The sequence below is a fragment of the Cibotium barometz genome, chromosome 62 (assembly GCF_041138505.1).
Source record: "Cibotium barometz isolate CiBa-2024 chromosome 62, ASM4113850v1, whole genome shotgun sequence".
Lineage (NCBI taxonomy): Eukaryota > Viridiplantae > Streptophyta > Polypodiopsida > Cyatheales > Cibotiaceae > Cibotium > Cibotium barometz.
Window position 1 is genome coordinate 18,393,950 of NC_141107.1, and position 19,948 is coordinate 18,413,897.

General features: G+C 46.3%; 1 protein-coding gene across 1 annotated transcript in view; it reads left to right on the forward strand.

Annotated features, from left to right (window-relative positions):
* Window positions 1-19,948, forward strand: part of LOC147604212 (etoposide-induced protein) — a 50,051-nt gene that overhangs the window by 22,259 nt on the left and 7,844 nt on the right. The window contains exons 2-6 of the mRNA XM_086795257.1: window positions 2,096-2,161; window positions 2,299-2,434; window positions 11,873-11,925; window positions 12,111-12,263; window positions 12,394-12,457. Coding sequence (XP_086651383.1) covers window positions 2,096-2,161; window positions 2,299-2,434; window positions 11,873-11,925; window positions 12,111-12,263; window positions 12,394-12,457 — 472 coding nt within the window. The remainder of the gene's footprint in view (window positions 1-2,095; window positions 2,162-2,298; window positions 2,435-11,872; window positions 11,926-12,110; window positions 12,264-12,393; window positions 12,458-19,948) is intronic.

Below are 19,948 nucleotides of genomic sequence, written 5' to 3' on the forward strand. Positions count from 1 at the left end.
TTCAGATACAACCTTGCGGGTACCTAGGGATTCTCCACTGGCTAGCACCTGAATCTTCCAGTACAAGATGAAAACAAAAGCAAAACATATGCCGAATTCGACGTCCCTTCTCAGAACAAGAGAGCTTTCCCGGCTTAGAGCACATGGAGGACAACCATGGACAGCCCACAACATTCCCACATCAGCCTGGCTGTAAGCAGTCGGCCAGCACCCTCCTTCCACTTGGTTGATATTTGACGCGGTGGATGGCGGTAGGAAGCTCCAAATCTGGTCGATCAGCTCTCTATCCTCCAGAAAAGCATGCGCATGAGCAAAACTGGAGTTCTCCTCAATAATAGAGCTTGCTCGCCACCAATAATATGTGAAACGTGTACTTTTTAGATCAAGAATGGGGCGCCTACAAGCAATTTGCCTAGATCTTGTCCAGTGCCTGTCCTTTGGCCGCCACGTGTATTAAAATAGTGCTACCCAGTGTGAATAACTTATAAGTTGTCTGGTCACTTATAAGCGAGTGTGGACCTGCACCCATAATTATTAGTATGTGAAATCATAAAGCTGTAAATTGGGTTTTTAGAGACACTTACCACCTGCAAAACACATGTAGACCACCTGTTAGTCCCAAACAGGTGTGCATATACATGTCCACAGGGTGCCCAGGCGTCTTGGGCCCCATGGACAACACAGACAATAATCTCAAGCATTGTCAAGGCAAACAAGACAAGTCATCCAAACATAAAATCAAAGTCATGCACACACATGAGTGCAGCTAGACTAGAAGAAACACCCATTTGCCCAGTTGTATCAAGTAAAGTGTTCAGGGCTTCATGATCCTTCCGGGTAGTCTTTTAACTGGTGACCAAAACCCTGGCATCCAAAACATTGGTTTTCAGTTCTGAGCTCATCCCTTTGATTTCTTGAAAGAGGTGGGGCTCCTGAGAAAGTACTCTGGGGGAAGGGTCTTTCTTCACTTCGAAATCTTCCTGAATCTTGATTTTGATTCGGGCCTTGCTGCCTCTTCGGGGGTGGAAAGTTTGAAGTACTTCCCTGGGCTTGGAATCTCTTAAAGTTAGAGGGTGTAGGCTTCGGCGGCACCTTTACTACAAATGCTTTGGCAAAATCCTTTGCCATTCTTACTGCTTCAGCCATGGACACTGGCTTGGCATTTTTGACCAGTGTGTCCAAGGGTTCGTTCATTCCCCGAATGAACCTGGCCACCATGAGTTGCTCTTCATCTAGAGGTGGTGAATATTTGAGTAGAAGAGCAAAGGCCTGGTGATATTCCTCAATGGTTTTGCTCTCCTGCTTTAGCTCTAAGAATTCGTTCATTTTGGTTTCCAAAAATCCAGGAGGACAAAATCTTTTTCTTAGATAGGTTTTTAGATCATTCCAGGACTGAGTATTTTTGTCCAGACGGTTGGTGTCACAGTGGTTATCTTCCCAAAACATAAATACAAAAGATCACCAAGATAGCTAGTCCCAGGAAATCACATCATGTCAGGCTCCATGAGTCGTACATGTTAGGTTCCAAGGCTCCACAAGCCATACATGTACTATCATGTCAGGCTCCACGAGCCATACATGTATTGTCATGTCAGGCTCCATATGCCATACAAACACACCATGTCAGGCTCCACAAGCCATACATGTATGTCATGTTAGGCTCCATATGCCACACATGAACATTAGAAAACAGAAGCAATGAGGAATTTTGTGACAATGTCCATAGTATCACATAACAGGCGTGAATCCCATGCATAAGCATAAACCAACAGCCATGGATGCCAGTCCAATGCATGCACATAGTGAAAAGCAAGGGTGACCATTTGGGTGGCCAAATGTGACAAGGTGTGGCATAAATTGTGTGATTGATGAAAGTGATGAGTCGATCCTCTTGTTGATGTTTAATTGCAACACTTTGATATTCCTGAGAATATAGTTAAGAGCTTGTGCAGTTCTGTCGACAGCATCTCATTTGTTTGGACTTTACTTTGGAAAATTTACCTGATTTGATTGCTGTTTGCTTCTGGGTTTTTTTCATCTGGTTATGCTAATGATGCTTTATAGCTGTTTCTAAAAGCTGCTTTGCTGATGGCAGATCACATAAGGTCTTCGTCAAAACTGGGCAGTGCTTTTTACTGAATGGATGCATCTTTCTTGGAAGGTACTGTTTTTAAACTTTGTTTCCTTTTTGCCGCCTCTGTATGCTATTTTTTCGCTTTGGGGTTGGGCGATCAGCAAAATTGTGTTGCTGATATAATTGAAATCGACTGACCCTTCTACTGTTTTTTGATTTTGCAGTATTTTGTTCTTTCAAAAAGTTGTGGTTCCTATCCTACATTGGTTATTGATGTTTCAGCTCAAAGAGGAGCAAACTGCTGGATCCGGAGAGTTCTTTCTAGGAACTCTTCAAAAAATACTCATTGGTATTTGCTATGTGAGTTTGCAATAATTTATTTCATAAAGCATAATATTGGAAAACATAATGTGTGTGTGTGTGTGTGAGAGAGAGAGAGAGAGAGAGAGAGAGAGAGAGAGAGTTTATTTCTGTCGTACAAAAGGCCCGATGGGTCTATGAGACAAGATGATTACAAGTATCCATGGAATATCATCGTCATGGAAAATTGAAAAGCAAACTGAAACTGAAATTGGAAACCTAGTAATTGAAGTTGAGTCCTAGGTAAATGCACAGAACAAGCAAGGGAGCATGCTATAAAGTATACAAGAATGATCATAATGCACTCTATCCCAAATCTATGGATGGGAGGGGTCCATGTAGGAGATACATCATTGGGCAGGATAGGATGGCCGCAAGATCTGAAATAGTGAAGAGAGGATGAGAAGAAGAGCCCTCTATCATGCGTCGGTGACATGTAAGGATCACATCGATTTGGGCTGATGGATTGGTGGTGGTCGTGGTCCAGGGTGCCGAGATTGTCTCGCAGCTCGGAGTACTGTGGCTCGCGGTAGAGTGACCCCTATGCTCCTGGTCTGATGAAGTGCTAGATCTGCTGGTGGAGTGGGTACATCATGCTGGGGTTGGAAGAAGCTGGTGATCATGAGCTGTATTGAACTAGCTCGTGAGGTCTGTGCTCTGAGGAGGCTCTCTCTGTGTTGTCACATTTCTAGCAAGAACAAGCCGAGGCATCTCTGGTCTGAATAATGCATGATACGACTAATAGGACCGGAACCCTCTCTAAAAAGGCAATGGTAACTCCCTCCCTTTTTTTTTTCTCCCAAACTGGCCTTTGGCCCAAGATCCTCCCATAGTCACCAAATTTCACCGTCCGCAGTAGACAGCCACCCATAGGTGCTTATTTATCCACCCGTAGGCGATGCCATTGAGGAAGCCACCCGTAGGCGATGCCATTGAGGAAGCACCCAGGGGGTTTTGAACCCAGGACCTCTTGGTCCTAGGCAAACATCTTCACCACTTGAGAATGGTACCTCCCTCTTATCTCATAGTAGACTGACCATCGGCATACATAATGCTCGTTGGACTCAACGTCTCTGTTGCATAATCTGCAAATCTTGTCCTGCTTGGGTATCCTCATTGCTTTGCCGGCCTCGATCTCTAGGGTATGGGATGAAACTTAGAGTTGGCCGATGGCAATGCTCATGGTATGAGAATAAAGATATTCATTGTCACAAAATTCCTTACAGCTTCTATTTTTCTACTGTTCATGTGGCATGTGGAGCCTGACATGACATACATGTATGGCTGGTGTAGCGTGACATGGTGTGTCTGTGTGGCATATGGAGCCTGACATGTTAGTACATGTGTGGCTTGTGGGGCCTGACATGGTGTACATGTATGGCTCATGAAGCCTGACATGATGTAATTCCTTGGGACTAGCTATCCTGGAGATCTTTTGTATTTATGTTCTGGGAAGGTTCTGGAAGGATCATGAACCTTGGACATTTTATCGGATACAACTGAGCAAATGGGTGTTTCTTCCAGTCTAGTTGCACTCATGTGTGTGCATGATTTTGATTTTATCTTTGGATGACTTGTCTTGTTTGTGTGGACAATGCCTGAGATTTCTACCTGCGTTGTCCATGGGGCCGGGGATGCCTGGGCACCTTATGGACGTGTATGTGCACACCTGTTTGGGACTGACAGGTGGTCTACATGTGTTTTGTAGGTGGTTAGTATCCCCAAAAACTCAATTTACAACTTTATGAGTTTACATGCTAATAATTATTGTGCAGGTTCACACTCACTTATAAGTGACCGGACAATTTATAAGTGAGTACACATTGAGCAGGACGTATTTAATACATGTGGTGGCCAAAAGCTGGGCACTTGACAATATTTGGGCCTCCTTCAAGTAGGCGCTCCCTTTTGGACCTAAAAAGTACACGTGGGAGCTAAAATTGGTAGAGGTGAGGCGCCTGCTTTTTCTGGTGCATGGGAGCTGGTCGACTGCTTCTACAGGCTGTTTACAGCCTTCTACCCGAAAAAAACCTAAGAGGTGCATGGGAGGTACTGGCCGACCCCTTCTGCATGTTCTCCATTGTTGGCCGGCTGATTTATAGCTTGAACAGAGGCTGGATAGATGATAAAAACAGAGAGGAAGTGCTGGTCGTGTGCACCTAGACAGTTTTCCTTCTGACCGGGGGCTTGCAGGCTTGTGTACTGCTGCTGGTCGATTTCTTCTCTGTGGCTATTGAGGGTTGGTTGACTGTTATAAACAACCTTTGAGGGCTGGTCGACTTGCTCTATGAGCCAGATAGGAAGAAGACGATGATGTTGAGTTGTCCCGGGCTGATGTGGGAGTGCTATGGGCTGTCCATAGTTGTCCTACATGTGCTTGATGCTGGGAATGCTCACTTGTGTTGAGAATTGTGAGCAAATTCAGTTTATGTTATGTTTTCTTTTTTTCATATTGTATTGGAAGAAACACGTGCAGCCAGTGGTGAACCTTGGGCACCCGCAAAAGTTGTATTGGAAGCAGACTCCTTTTTGGTAATCTAACCATAAAGCGGGGGTGATGCCCCATGCCTGCACAGAACAAGTCGGCCAGCACTCAGACAGCCCACGACTGCTACAGATGCAGTCGGCCAGCTTCAGAGTGCTCCTGGCATCAACTGGCAGCCCTCTAGCCACTAGGAAAAAATGGGAAAAATAGGGAAAAAATACGGGGAGTGTGGAAAAATGATATACGGGCGGGCACACCCACAACAGAGGCCCTGGTGTATACATCTAGACAGGAGATGACTTCTAACATATGTGTAGTCCTTCAGTCATCTGGACTTGCATCAGTGACCAAGGAGAGTCTTCAGCAGAGCCTCGGGATAGCTGGATACTCCGCCGATGTTTGGGCCTCCTCGTCCTTGCATTGGGCATTCATATCATTTGTACTCAGCATTGTACAGCATTTCTCCAAAGAATAATATAAGCAAATACTGAGGGCCCTTTAGTGGGTATTGGCACCCAATCTAGTGTTGTCTTCTACATTCTATATTCTCTACTCTCTCCCTAATCTCTCAAGTTGATGCTACATATTCTCACCACATAAAGGTATAAAGAACCATAAAGGACGAACCTCGAAGATCGCACAGAGTCCATGATAAAAGTCATTCAGCGGAGCTTTTACAGGAAAACTATGCTTTGATGTCTCATATCATGCGGGACAAAGAGCCCACGTCCGTCAAGGAAGCCCTTGCACAGGATACTTGGAGGAGAGCCATGCAGGTGGAACTGGATGCCATTGAGAAGAATAACACTTGGGAGTTGGTACCGAGGCCGTCGGTGTCAAGTGGGTCTTTAAGACCAAGTATATGTTAGATGGGTCGGTGGACAAACACAAAGCCAGACTTGTGGCTAAGGGTTATGCTCAGTGGCTTGGCATCGACTATGAGGATACCTTTGCACCGACATTGAGGATGACCACGATTCGGACCGTTCTTGCCCTTGCTTCTTCTAAGCGGTGGCCCGTATATCAAATGGATGTTAAATCTGCGTTCCTTAATGGTGACCTGTAGGAGGAGGTGTATGTTGAGCAGCCTCCAAGCTTTGAGGTTCCAGGATCAAAGGGGATGGTTTACAGGTTACGGAAGGCCTTGTATGGTCTTAAACAGGCTCCCAGGGCTTGGAATCAAAAGATTGATTCCTTCTTTCTACGGGTTGGATTTCAGAGATCGGTTGTTACAGATCCCAACCTATATCTCTTTCGAGAACGCGGCATGGTTGCGCTAATCATCCTTTATGTGGATGACCTCATTCTCACCGGCGGTCATATGGAGCACATTATAGTGATGAAGGTTATTTTGTCAAAGGAGTTTGAGATGACTGATTTAGGCTTACTCCATTTCTTCTTGGGATTGGAGATCTGGCAGACCCAGAGGGGGTTCTTTGTCTCTCAGTAGCGGTATGTTCATGAGTTGCTTGAGGTCTTTGGGATGGAGAACTACAAGCCTATGACGTCGCCAATGGACCCGAACACGAACCTTACAGTGAATGATCCTTGTGAGCCAGTTGATGCTCGGAAGCTGGTTGGTTCATTAATTTGGTTGCTGAACACCAGATTGTATTTGAGCTTTTCTGTGGGGCTGTTGAGCTCATTCATGCAAACGTCATTGAAGTCTCATTGGGATGCAGAATTGCGGATCTTGCGGTATTTGCAAGGTGCGAAGGATCTTGGACTCTTTTACACAGGAGGGGGATTGAAGGATGGAGTCAGACTCCAAGGTTGGAGTGACTTAGATTGGGGAGGAGATCCAAACACGAGGAGATCCACATCAGGCTACAGTTTTTCCATCGGCTCAAGAGCGGTTTCATGGAGCAGCAAGAGGCAGCCAACTATTGCCTTACAGAGGCGGAGTACCGGGCTGCTTGTGGTGCTGCTTGCGAGGTTGTGTGGCTGCGGAGGTTCCTTGGCGAGATTGGGTTTCCACAGAAGGAACCCACGGTCATCCAGTGCGATGACCAGAGCTGTATAGCTATTGCTCGAAACCCGGTCTTCCATGCTCGGACCGAGCACATAGAGATACAATATCACTTTGTTCGTGAGAAGATCTTGGCTAGTGACATCTTGCTTCTTTATTGTTTGATGGAGGACAATGTGGCAGACCTCTTCACGAAGTCTCTACCTTAGGCTATGCTCCGGCGGCACTCGAGCTCACTGGGGTTGGTTCCACATCCAGGAGCTAAGAGGGGGTGGTAGCAGTCATCTCCTGTCTGTATATTTACACCAGGGCCTCTGTTGTGGGAGTGCCCGCCCGATTTAGGTGTTTTCTCATTTTTCCCCACGTCCCATATTTTTTCTTATTTTTCCCATTTCATCCCACAATAGAGGCCCTGGTGTAAATATACAGACAGAAGATGATTGCTAACAGTGGACCGTAACCGAGTGCTCCGATATGATTTGCTTCATGCACACATTAGGGACACTTGGATTACCACGGTGCGAGCCCTTGCCCGTCAAGATGCAGTATTATCGAGATCATTTCCTTAGGCTCATTGAGAATGGGTTCATACAAAGACCAAGCTACATGAATGTAAATAGAAGGACAACTGAACACGGAAAATCTTATCAATCATGAAATCTAAAAATACACATAAGCATGCCAGATAAAACAAGATGACAAATCTGCACAGTACACACTAGGGGCCAAAAGATGGGCTGACCCCCCCCCCCCCCGCCCCTCTACGTAAAAGTGGTTTTGATAAATTTTACAAGGTTTGAAGATCCAATATTTACTGATGTGAAGGGCAAAGCTTAAGAATCATTCTCCTACTCTTAGGTTCCAGGACAGCGGCAAGGGCAAGATTTGTATAATGGAACTCTTGGGATTTTTCTCAATAAACAAGGCAATAATTTTTCATTCAATTAACTAGGAAATTGAATTGATTTACATGTGCTTGATTACAATCATCAATGAATTATAATTAGCCATAGGAGGTGTTAAGGAGCGATGAATATTATAGGCGGCGATTTAGCAAATTTAGCATAGGCGATTTTTCCTCTCTCAGATGCTGGCCGACTGCTATTTTTCAGCAGTCGTGGGTTTTGTCCAGTCGTGGGCCTCTTTTTAGAGCTGGCCGACTGCCCTCATGGGCTTGTATATATTGCCCCCCATCCTCCTCCACTTTCTCATTGAGTTATCTCCGGGATCTTGTGTATAGAGAAGAGTTTACACACATCTCTTTGTGTTTCTTGTGCTGATTATTTTCTGCAGTCTACTTGCTCTTGTCTACCCAAGTTTGGATATCATTTCCGCTGCATACTCTGACATGGTATCAGAGCCCTAGGCTCTATCAGATCTTGGGCGTTTTTCTGAGAAAGAGGGGGAGCAACAGGTTGCTGATCGGTGGACTGTTTCGGGCTGAACGGGAAGTGAAGGTGCAAGAGGAAGGCGGGCAGAGGGGCTGGACAGCCACTTGCATATATACTGATTTTCAGATTTTTCCCACCCACCCACCCTTTCAGGTTACTCTCCGAGATGGCAGATTTAATCGAGATGGCTGAGAAGCACGTGAAGATTCCGACTCTCCCCACGTTCCCAGTGGATCGGCAGTTGGACGGGTCCAATTACGGCATCTGGAAGGTCATGATGGAGTCAGTTTTGGAGTCATATGATCTTGCTGATTTTATTATCAAAGGGGTGCCAAGGCCGGAAGCTGAGGAAGGGGAGTTGTTATCGACGAGGAAGGACCGAGAGGCACAGGCACAAATGTGGGATCGTGTCAACGCCAGGGTCCGGTCGTTTATATTCCTCAATTGCACACCACAGGTGATCAACCATGTGAAGCACATGACGCTGGCGAGAGGCATATGGGAGCACTTGGCTTCTTTGTACAACAGGGTGTCACCCATGAAGCGGATATCCTTGGAAGTGCAGATGCGGGTTATGGATCCTGCAAAGTCTTCGACGACGCGGGAACACATTAACAAGCTGCAGGCCCTTCAGCAGGAAGTCCTTCAAGCTGGGAAAGAGATATCATCCGAAGATATGGCCATCACGTTACTTTCCCACTTGCCTGGTCAGTATTCTGCTTTCTATTCCTCGTTGATCACTAGTGGCAGGCTCAGCACCATTACTTGGGAGGAGCTTGTGCCAATGGTCTTGGACCAGGAGGAACGATTCACGAACCCTCCTCAGGGTGGAGGTTCGGAGGCCTTTACTGGCCAACGGTCGAAAGGCCGTAACTCGGGCAAGGGGAAGGCTTCATCGGAGAAGTCTTCTGAGAAGATGTCCGACGCTGACCGCGAGAAACTAAAGGCAGAGAGGACCTGTAATGATTGTGGCGAGAAAGGCCACTACTGGAGGCAGTGTCCCAAGCGGAAGACCGAGAAGGGTGAAGACTCCTCAGCAATCATGAAGACTCCGGCTTTTGTGCACCTGGAGGTGATGGACACCGATGCTTCATTTTCTTCAGGCAGGGAGGAGATTGGAGGACTCTCCGCAACGGATACTCGGGAGTGGATTCTCGATAGTGGTGCTTCTAGGCACATGACTCCTTCCCGTTCCGGTTTACAGGATCTCTGCAGGTGTTCTGGTCATATTCTTACTGGGGATACGTCCACTATCCCAGTTCACAGTGAGGGCAGGATGGAGATAGTTCCCGATGGCAGAGGGGGGAGGCATTCCTCCCAGGTGTTGTATGTTCCGGCACTTGGTTTTCATCTGTTGTCAGTGCATCAGGTTTGCAAGACTGGTGTACGGGTGGAGTTTGATGAGCATTTTGTTGCTCTCCGGGACAAAGCAACAGGCCAAGTGGTTTGGGAAGGTGGAGTGGAGAATGGAGTCTATAGGCTTTCAGCACTCTCTCTCCCAGGTCCTCAAGATTGTGATGAGTGGCAGTGTGGTAATAGCTACTCAGGTGTGGATACGCTGCAGGTGCGGGCTTTCCGAGACCAGGTGGTGGATAGCTTGCCAGTAGATGGCAGCAGTTGGCAGGAACTTTCCAGTACTGAGGTTGGTAGTTCTTGTGTTCGTGAGTCAGAGGAAGCTGAATAGGTCACTTATGCTCTGATGTCTCGTCGTGTTCGGGACATAGAACTTCCAGTAGATGAGGATGTTCTTTCCACGGGGACCTTTCGGAAAGCTAGGCAGGTGACAGGTGATTACTTGCAGAAGGAGGTGGTTTCTCCAGGCTTTGTGGTTCCGGATTCAGAGGGGGTGGTTGACAGGTTTCAGAAGGCCTTGCATGGTCTTTAGAAGGTTTCCAGGACTTGTTTGTGCACCGTAACAGGTGTTGATCCTTGTGAGCAGTGTGATGTCTCTGTGACTCAGAAGCTGTATGGTTCATTGATCTGGTTGATGGACACCGGATTGGACGGGAGCTTCCTGATGAGGCAATTGAGCTCTTGGTTGCAGATGTCTTTTTGTGAGGCAGGATTGCGTTTCCTGTGGTTTCTGCAGCATGCGAAGGATCATGGACTCTTGTACACAGGAGGGGGATTGTTGGATGGAGTCCGACTCCACGGTTGGAGTGACTCGGTTTGGGGAGGAGATCCGGACACGAGGAGATCTACTTATGCCCCAGGAGCAGTTTTACGGAGCAGGAGGAGGTTACATTGCAGGTTTGGGCTTCCACTGGCGGAACCCTTGGTCATCCAGAGGCACTTTGTTCGTGAACAGATTGTTGCTGATGACATCTTGTTGGAGTTCTGTTCGACGGAGGACAGTACGGTGGACCTCTTCACGAAGTCGCTCTCTCAGGATTTGCTCAGGCGGCACCCCAGCTCCCAGTGGTTGGTTACACAGCCAGGAGCTGAGAGGGGGTGTTAGAAGTCATCTCCTGTCTAGATGTATACACCAGGGCCTTTGTTGTGGGTGTGCCCGCCCGTATATCATTTTTCCACACTTCCCGTATTTTTTCCCTATTTTTCCCATTTTTTCCTGCCAGTTGATGCCAGGAGCACTCTGAAGCTGGCCGACTGCATCTGTAGCAGTCGTGGGCTGTCTGAGTGCTGGCCGACTTGTTCTGTGCAGGCATGGGGCATCAGATGCTGGCCGACTGCTATTTTTCAGCAGTCGTGGGTTTTGTCCAGTCGCGGGCCTCTTTTTAGAGCTGGCCGACTGCCCTCATGGGCTTGTATATATTGCCCCCCATCCTCCTCCACTTTCTCATTCAGTTATCTCCGGGATCTTGTGTATAGAGAAGAGTTTACACACATCTCTCTGTGTTTCTTGTGCTGATTATTTTCTGCAGTCTACTTGCTCTTGTCTACCCAAGTTTGGATATCGTTTCCGCTGCATATTCTGACAACATATGCTGGCTGAGATGTAGAGTGAATTCCTTGTTGCTTGGAGATGAGCAGGATGCTGCAAAATGTAGTCGCTTTCTGCTGAATACCTGAATGTTGAAGTGGGAAATAAGTCGGGTGCTGCCTGACTGTGAGGCAAGGCCATGGCAGCCTTGGGGCTGGCCTTAGGGCTGGCTCCCTTCTCTGTGAATGCACCTAACATGATTTATATGCAACTACTGCTAAGGTTGACGCATACACGCTCCTGAATGATGCTTTCTCCAAGTGGGTTAAGAGGACTGACAACTGACTGACCCTGGCCCTAAAATCAGCCTTAGCAAGGGTTGTATGGAGGAAGGGGAGAGAGTGCAATTTTGGCCCCTTAGCCCAATTTTACCTGATTTGTGATTGCCCGCAAATATGACAGGACATTGCAGGTTGTTAGGGTAAGTTTTGGGCATGGCAGGCACTCCTCAAGAACCCAAAGGCCTGCTGTTTGTACTCACTGTATGTAAGTGGCCACCGGTTGAGAGAGAGAGAGAGAGAGAGAGAGTCTACTAAAGACCCAATGGGCCTATGAGAAGGTGATTGGTTTGGGAAGGTCACATAAGGAAATGCAATGTGTTTGTCTTACAGAAAAAGGACATTGATTTTGTTGACTTTTTAATGTTATGCAGGTTTTTTGGCTCTATCCTTTGTACATAATAAGCTTTGTGATCAACTGCATCTGGTCAGTGTTTCTTCAAGTCGATTAATTTTTTGATTTCCATTTAGGAGCCACTAAGTATAACTCTTGGGAGAATCATCTTAAGAAGATTAGAATTACTAAGCTTCATTATTGATCGATGGATCTTTGTCAAGAAATTCACCTGTTGAACCCTTGGATGCTTGTTTTTAACTTTGGCAAGCATGCAGGTACAATGAAATTGCCCAGCAAGCCTTTGCAGTATTGGAGCATACTGACCATTCATATGCTAAAGAAAAGCAGCAACAGGAGCAGTCGCAGTCTCAAAGAGTGCTAAAGGCAACGCAACGTCGAGCAAATCAAGGCAACGGTGGAATGGAGAGGTAAATTATAGACCAGTTTCTCATTCTAGCTTGTTAAAAAATTCCAGAATATTGCTAGTGAGCTATTGTGAGCTGGTTTTCTGTTTGATGTTTGAAGACATATATTAACCTTTTTGGCATCTTGATGCAGTATATTCTTAAGCATTGGTGAACAAATCTATTCTGTCATCATGCTGAGCATATTCTTTATTGAGGTATGTATTTCTGCCATTTTCTGGGCCTTCACACACCTGTTTTTCTGTTAAAACGATTATAGATGCCCCTCCCTCCCTCCTCTCTCCTCTCTCCCTTCCCCCTTCTTCCCCAACCCACAAAACGAAAAGATCCTTCTATTAGTAAAAAGTATGTCTTCTGCTTCAGATGTCCTCATCAGTAGCCTCACTCTAGTAGCCACATGCTTACTACTGTTATAAGCAAAAACTCAATCTGTGGAAGATACCTTTTGTTGGAATGGAGTCTTGCCCTCCTCTACACGCTACCATGTGGCAGTGCATTATCCTACGTAGTGGGTTGGGGTCTAATTGACTCATCTATATAGGGCTAAATAGCCCTTGGTCTCCCCTCATCCCCCACCTCTATGGTGGTTCATGGGATCTTCCGCGGGGGGGGGGGGGGGGGGGGTGCGCTCCATCCGTGTGTTGCACCTCTACTTTGCGCGTGGTACTTTGGGGTTCCGCGTTCTTTCATAGTATCAGAGCCTTGTTGGCTCCTGCTCAGCATCGGGCTTCGCATTTGAGCCTTGTCGGCTTCTGCTTGACGTCGGGCTTCGCATCTAAGGGGGGTGTTGGAATGGATTCTTGCCCTTCTGCTCCTCACACTGCCGCATGGCAGGGCATTATCCCACATAGTGGGTTGGGGTCTAATCGACTCCTCTATATAGGGCTAAATAGCCCTTGGTCTCCCCTCATCCCCCACCTTTATGGGGGTTCATGGGATTTTCGGGTTGGGGGGGGGGGGGGGGGGGCAGTTGATGGCCTCCATCCGTGTGCTAGGTTTCACTCTGCATGGTACTCTACGGTTCCGCGTTCTTTTATTTCCCACTCAAATTGTCTCTTGGCGACATACGCCCTCGGCATATCCTCCATAGTCTGGTTCGTCCTCTTCGTTTAACCATCCAACTCGGGATGATCTGAAGATGACATGCTCAAGCATGTTTTTCTTGGGTATTTGGAGTCTCATGTGTGAAAAAGCCCTTGTATGTGTGTGTAAACACTCACTTATGTGAGCAAGTGTGTAAGAGTGTGGGAACCTCCTCTTGTAGCCACTTATGTGTGTTTGTGATAAGCAATGCACTTGCCATGTGTCATTGCCCAGTGTGTGGTGTGTCAAAAGATAAGGCTCTAAAAGCCTATAAAAGCACTATACTCTTTGAAGCTTCATAACATTAATAAAAGTTTCATTGAGTCATGCAATCTCTAAGGCCCTTCCATTTCAGTTTGTCACATCTCTCACTCTCTTTATTACTACACTCATTACAATGTATCCTTTTAAGCCTCCGTAGTTGTTGCTTTGCTGATTCTAACAGCTCTCATTTGGTATCAGTGCTAGCTGTTCGTTGCCTGAAAGTAGAACCGTCGTCGTAGGCTTTTTCGAGCGGCGCTAGTGCTGCAGCTTCATCGGCAATTATGGGTGGTGCGACCGCCAAGAGAACCACTGCTGTTGGCAATTTTGCCGCCTCCATCGCGTCGCGGCTTGTACATGCTCAACCTGTTGAAATATATGATGTACAAGGTTAAGGATGAGAGGAAGAGGTAATGGAGGTATGAACACACTCAAATAAGGTGGGCATGTGGGTGGAAAAGGGATCTAGGGTTAGCCCAACCCTAGCCCTTGGTAAAGCCTATACAAAGGGCAGGAGATCCTACTTTTTGTTATAATAACAAGACAAGTAACACATGAAGGAGAAGGGTAAGCCAACTTTGGAGTGACTGAAATAGAAAGTAATATGAGAAGCTTTCTATACATCTTGTGTCCTCTCTCAAGCTATGGTGTCTTCATGATGATTCAGAAAGTTGTTTATGCTTGCTCATTCTTTCATACTTGCTCTCCTCTTGTTTCCATTGCTTCCGCTATTGCATGCTTTAGATACCCATGATTCTTAACATGGTATCAGAGTCTTGCTTAGGTTAAGATCCCCTTCTCTCTCTCTCTCTCTCTCTCTCTCTCTCTCATAAACCATTCCCAACCAAGAAGGTGGTGGTAGAAGAAGGAGAGGAGCTTCAAGGAGTGGAGGAGAAAGCAAAGTTGCAAAAGGCTTCATCAAGAAGAAGACATCATTACCGACAAGAAGAAGAAGAAACACATTTTTCCGTCGAGTGTTTCCGTTCGTGTTTTTTTCATCGTTGTTTCCTCTTTGAAGTCTTGGAGATTTGAAGTAGAGGCATGGGAGCCTCTTTGCAAAGGTCTGAAGAAGAAAAGGAGTTGTTTGTGGGCGGGTCATCTTAGTCCATGCAAGGAGGCCAAGTTGTGCCGGTGGCCGTCGCCACAAGCATTTCTGTCTGTGTTTGCGTTTTTCCGGCCGACGTGCATTCACAGTCGTCGCCATGCTTCTGTTGCCGTGACAGTTCGTCCGTCACAGTTTTTGCCGTCTGTCGCCTGCTACCTTGAATGGTGTATGCTGCTGTTGTTGAAGCAACACCTTTGTAACCTGAAGCAACACCTTGGCAAACTAAGCACAACATCAAACGCAACATCAGTGTATCATGGCGCAACAAAGCGCATAGTGCAGCAAACGCAACGGGCATTTTTTACAAAGAAAAAAAACGCAGGTTTTTTAAAAACCTTTTGTTTTTTTTTTCTTCAAAAGTTTTTTTTAAAGGTTTCTTTTAAAACCTTTTCTCTAAGGTTCTTTAAAACCTTTGTTTCCAAGGATTTTTTCTTGTTGGATCTATTAGTCCAGCAACGCATCCCTCACAAGCCCGTTATGTGATCGTGGCCACGAATTATTTCACTAAGTGGGCGGAGACGAGAGCCTCTAAAAGAGCTGATGCTCGAACTATGGCCAAATTCTTATATGAACACATCATTTCTAGATTTGGCTGCCCAATGGAATCAGTCAGTGACCGAGGTTCACATTTCATTAATGAGGTGATTGAACAATTACTCACAAGATTCCTTGTAGACTATCGAAAATCGTCACCTTATTATCCACAAGCAAATGGCCAAGTAGAGAGCACAAACAATGTCATGGCCCTGTGAAAATGGAATAGCACAAGTGTGGGCATGGTGGTTGCAGAGTCAGAATATTGAATGATTTACATGGGGGGGGTGCCTGGACAGAGTTAAGATGTGTGGACATCCCTAGGTGTGAAGGCGGGGAACTAGAACATAATGTTTATTAAAGTTGCCCCTAGGCCTTAGTGGCCCCTAGGGACTTTTAAAGTTTGGGGCCCTAGGATTATTAAGGAGAGGGGGCCACTCCACTTTTGGAGTGTGTGCTTCTCTCTCCTCCCTCTCTCTCTTCTTTTTGGGAAAAAGAGTCGTGGAGGATTGATGCGCTTGTGCTCATGCGTGGAAAAGCAAGGAAGGGAGCAAGTCGACTGCAGATTCTCTGGTTGCTGCTGTTTTCTCTGTGCAAACCAGCCGTACAGCCTTGTACGGACAGGCTGCAGGTTCTCTCCTGGTACAAGCTACGCACAGGAGCTGCTGCGGGCCTATTTCTCTGCTGGACAGGCTGCGCACAGGCTCTGGACAGGCTGTAGTTGCTGGTACAGCACTATACGATTGCCGTACAGTGTACGGACAATTCAGGTACAGTCGTACTGTTGGCGGCGTTGGACTGAACTGCTGTTGGCGGCGCTGGATTGAACTGGCTGCGCAGGTTCAGGCGAGTACAAGTGTTGGCTACAGGCGGCTTATACAAGGATAGCTCTTGGCACGTATCCCGAGGTATTACAGACCGGTACAGGGCTGTTTTTCAGGACTGTACAATCAAAGACAGCATAGAAGTGAACACAAGGAGGAGGGTACAGACAAGTACGTGCATGCGTGTGAAGCAGGGTTGTGGAAACAAGTGCCTGCAAGTACGGATTGGTACCGTTGCTTCCTCCAGTGCTGTTTCACGGGCTGATTTTGGTAAGCTCCACATGTGTTCATCTATCTCTCTTTCTACTACTTGATGTCTGTTGCAGATTTGAGCTATCTGGCCCCTTGTGAGAGGAGGGGTATGGCAGATTGACAAGGGTTGAGACAGAGGTTGGACAGTACATGTATGTATGAGCTGAGATGTTGAATCATGTACTTGAGTTATGCCAGATGTATGCTCATGGCTGCCCTGCTTAGTGGTCTTGGCTGATCAGAGGGAGGCACAGTGTGTTATTTTGAGACACAGATGTGTGTGCATAGATCCTCTCTGCTAAGAGGTATTGTGGGCCGTCAGATTGGACATACAGGTGTAATCTCTTGGCTGATTTTTGTTGTACTCAGCCATTCATATTTTTGGAATTGAATAAAGAAATATCGCAAGGGGCGCCAAGCTTTGGGGCCAACAGGTGTCGCCTTGTTTTCAGATTTGGGCACTCTAGCCCCAATCTTTTCTGTTTTCATATCTAGACTACAAGTGGACGGGTGACTGCTAGTCTACCGCACTCTGGTTTCTATCAGAGGCCGGTTTCAAACAAGATTTTATGTGCTATCTTGACTAAGACCTTAGAAGCGAGTCGCAAGGATTGGGAACACAAGCTGACTGCAGTACTATGGGCCTATCGTACATCGTATAAGGTAGCAATGGGATACACACTCTTTCATCTAGCTTATGGCATTGATGTGGTAATGCCTATGGAATTTTTAGTTCCAAGCCCATGTATTGCAATACAGGAAAGGCTCACAGAGAATGCATTAGCCGAGAGGTTGGTTGACTTAGAAAAACTCGATTAAACCCGGCCAATTGCTTCGCATGGGCTTATGATCAAAAAACTATGCAGAAAACATTGGGTTGACCATAACTTGAAACATAAAGAATTGAAAACAGGGGACCTCGTCCTAGTGTACGGTGTGGGAAGCACCAAGAAAAAGAAATTGAAATACAAAGGGTTAGGGCCTTTTAGAGTGTCTGAAATCACCCCTCAAGGGTCAATCCGAATTGAAACCATCGCTGGGGTGAAAATGGATGGATATATTAATGGACGTAAACTCAAAAAATATTATGGACCCTTGACCCAAGAAATGCTCGCACAAGAGCATCTTCTAAAAAACAAAAGAAAGAGCTGGTCAAGGAAAAAATCAGACAAGCTCAAGAGGAAGCTAAGGCGAGGGGAGCCAAAGCAAAATAGAGACTCCAAGGGAAAACGCTACATGTGAACATGGCTTCACTCACCTTGCTTGACAAGAATGATCTAGATATTGAACCTCCATGACTTAGTGTAAATGTCTCTACAAAGGGTAGTCACATGACAAGCATTGCATTGATTGATACGGGGTCAAGTTATAATTTGATTTTCTACGAGATATGGATAGCTTTAAACAAACCCCCCCTAGAGGCAACTAATGCACAGGTTCGCAATGTGCATTTATCTGTTACACAAACAATGGGATTTTTGAATATAATCATTTCAATCAAAAATAATCCCTTGGTCGGGAAGGTATTTGTTATGCCTGCAGAAACCATGGAAGAAGAGATGCTTCGTGGATGATCTTGGATTTGTACCAGCTACTATCACATCCAATGGGCAAAACGGGAAGAACAACTCAATGCGATTACATAACGGGCTTGTGACGGATGCGTTGCTGGACTAATAGGTCTAGCATGGCTAATCATGAGACTCTTCAAAAGAGGGGTCACTCCACACACCACCGCGATCTCTTCTCCTCTTTCTCACACGACTAGACATGCTTTTTTCCCTACGCCAACCACAATCTCCATGCAACATAGAGCGACGACTTGAGAGCAAAAGCAATGATTCATAGGAAGAGAACGATTAGAAGCATACCCGGGTCTCTTGTCAGATTTGATGCATAACCACGCATGCGTTTCAGCTTCTTGCGTTAGGGTTGGCTTTGATACCACGACTCACCACCCAATCGTGACAATCGTGGGCTTTGGCCCACAAGACCTGGTTGTCCCCACCGAGCCACGAGCTGAACTAACTAGCAAGACGCATCGACCAGTCTCTACCCCATGACGTCCCATACTGCCACAGAGCTACCCTCACGGGCTTTGAGACTGCTGTCGGCCTCGGGTGCATGAAGTAGGTGCATGTTTGCACTAGATCCAGGCTCTTGACCGCAAAGCTCTCGCATGGACTCGTGAGACTCTGACCAACTGATTGACCTTAGCCACCCTTTCATAGGCTCTTGGCCGGTCACCGAGCGTCCACACATGGGCGCCCGCTTGTCAGTCCATCCCTAGCCCAACTCGTCAATCAGCCTGCCTAGCTTCAAGCTACCCCAAGCCTCGAAGCTAGTCTTGTGTGTGTGTTGCACACGGTAGATACACTCTGTGCCCATGACATACTCGCCTTTCTCTAAGAGGTCACTCTTGAGCTCAATAAAAACTAAGGGTAATATCTCTGAAGAGTAGTCAATGTCTCCCATGTAGCGTCCTCGTCAATACGATCCTTCCACTTGATCTTGTATTCCGTGAGTAGCATATGTCGCAATCGTCTTTCACAAAATCCAAGAATCTTTTTCGGTTTGTGTGGCACAAATGTCATGTCCTCGTCATCTATGATTTCTTGAGGAGTAACTAACTGGTTTGTTCCACCCAGTACTTCCAAAAGTCTACTGACATGAAATATGGGATGAATTTTCACATGAGAAGGGGGTCCAATGCATATGCAACTGAACCAATCCGACGGTTAACCCGAAATGGTCAGCAGTATCTAGGGTATAATTTCGGAGATCGGCCCGTCCGTAAAGTCTCGGAATCTTTCGGAACTCGCAAATACACCATTGTTTCTTCGGAGAACTCTCTCGGTGAACGAGGTCTATTAGAATAAAATCTGTCTTTGTCTTGAGCGCTTCTAATAGATTCCTTCGTAACTTGTAACATTTCTTGCATGTCTTGCATTATACTGAAGTCCTGAAAATCCCACGGTAACGGGTGATCGAGGTTGAAATCCGTACATAAACATAAAAGGACTAAAACCTGTACTCGTATGCTTAGTACTGTTGTATGCAAATTCTAACATAGGAGGATAATCCTTGTCTTTTGGAGACATATGCACGAAGCATGTCCTCCAAAGTCTAATTCACCCCAATCTGGCCATCAACTTGACGATGATCTGAGGAACTCAGATTTAAAGTTGTTTCCAACTTCTCAAAAACAAGTCTCCAAAAGTCACTTGTAAACTTAGAGTCCCTATCACTGACTATGTCCTGCGGTAAACCGTACAGTCTAAATAATTGCTCGATAAATTGTCTTGGTAATTGTGTAGCCATAACAGTCTTTCGTGTAGGTAAAAATCTAGTTAGCTTTGTCAAGCGTGTTGGGGTTGAGGAGAGCTTGCCTGTACACCACCACACACACACACAACTTGAACCACATACGTGAGAGAGAGCTAGTTGCTGGAAAGTACTCTTATGATAATAATAAGTACAAAAGTACTATGAGTACAAGATACAACCTAGGGCAAAGTGCCCAACACACATAAGTGTGTTCACACGAGGAAAAAACCTGTGTCCAGCCACAGGGAAAAAGTGCCCGTGAGTAAGCTGTGTTCACACTTGAACTAGCCGACTTGAACTAC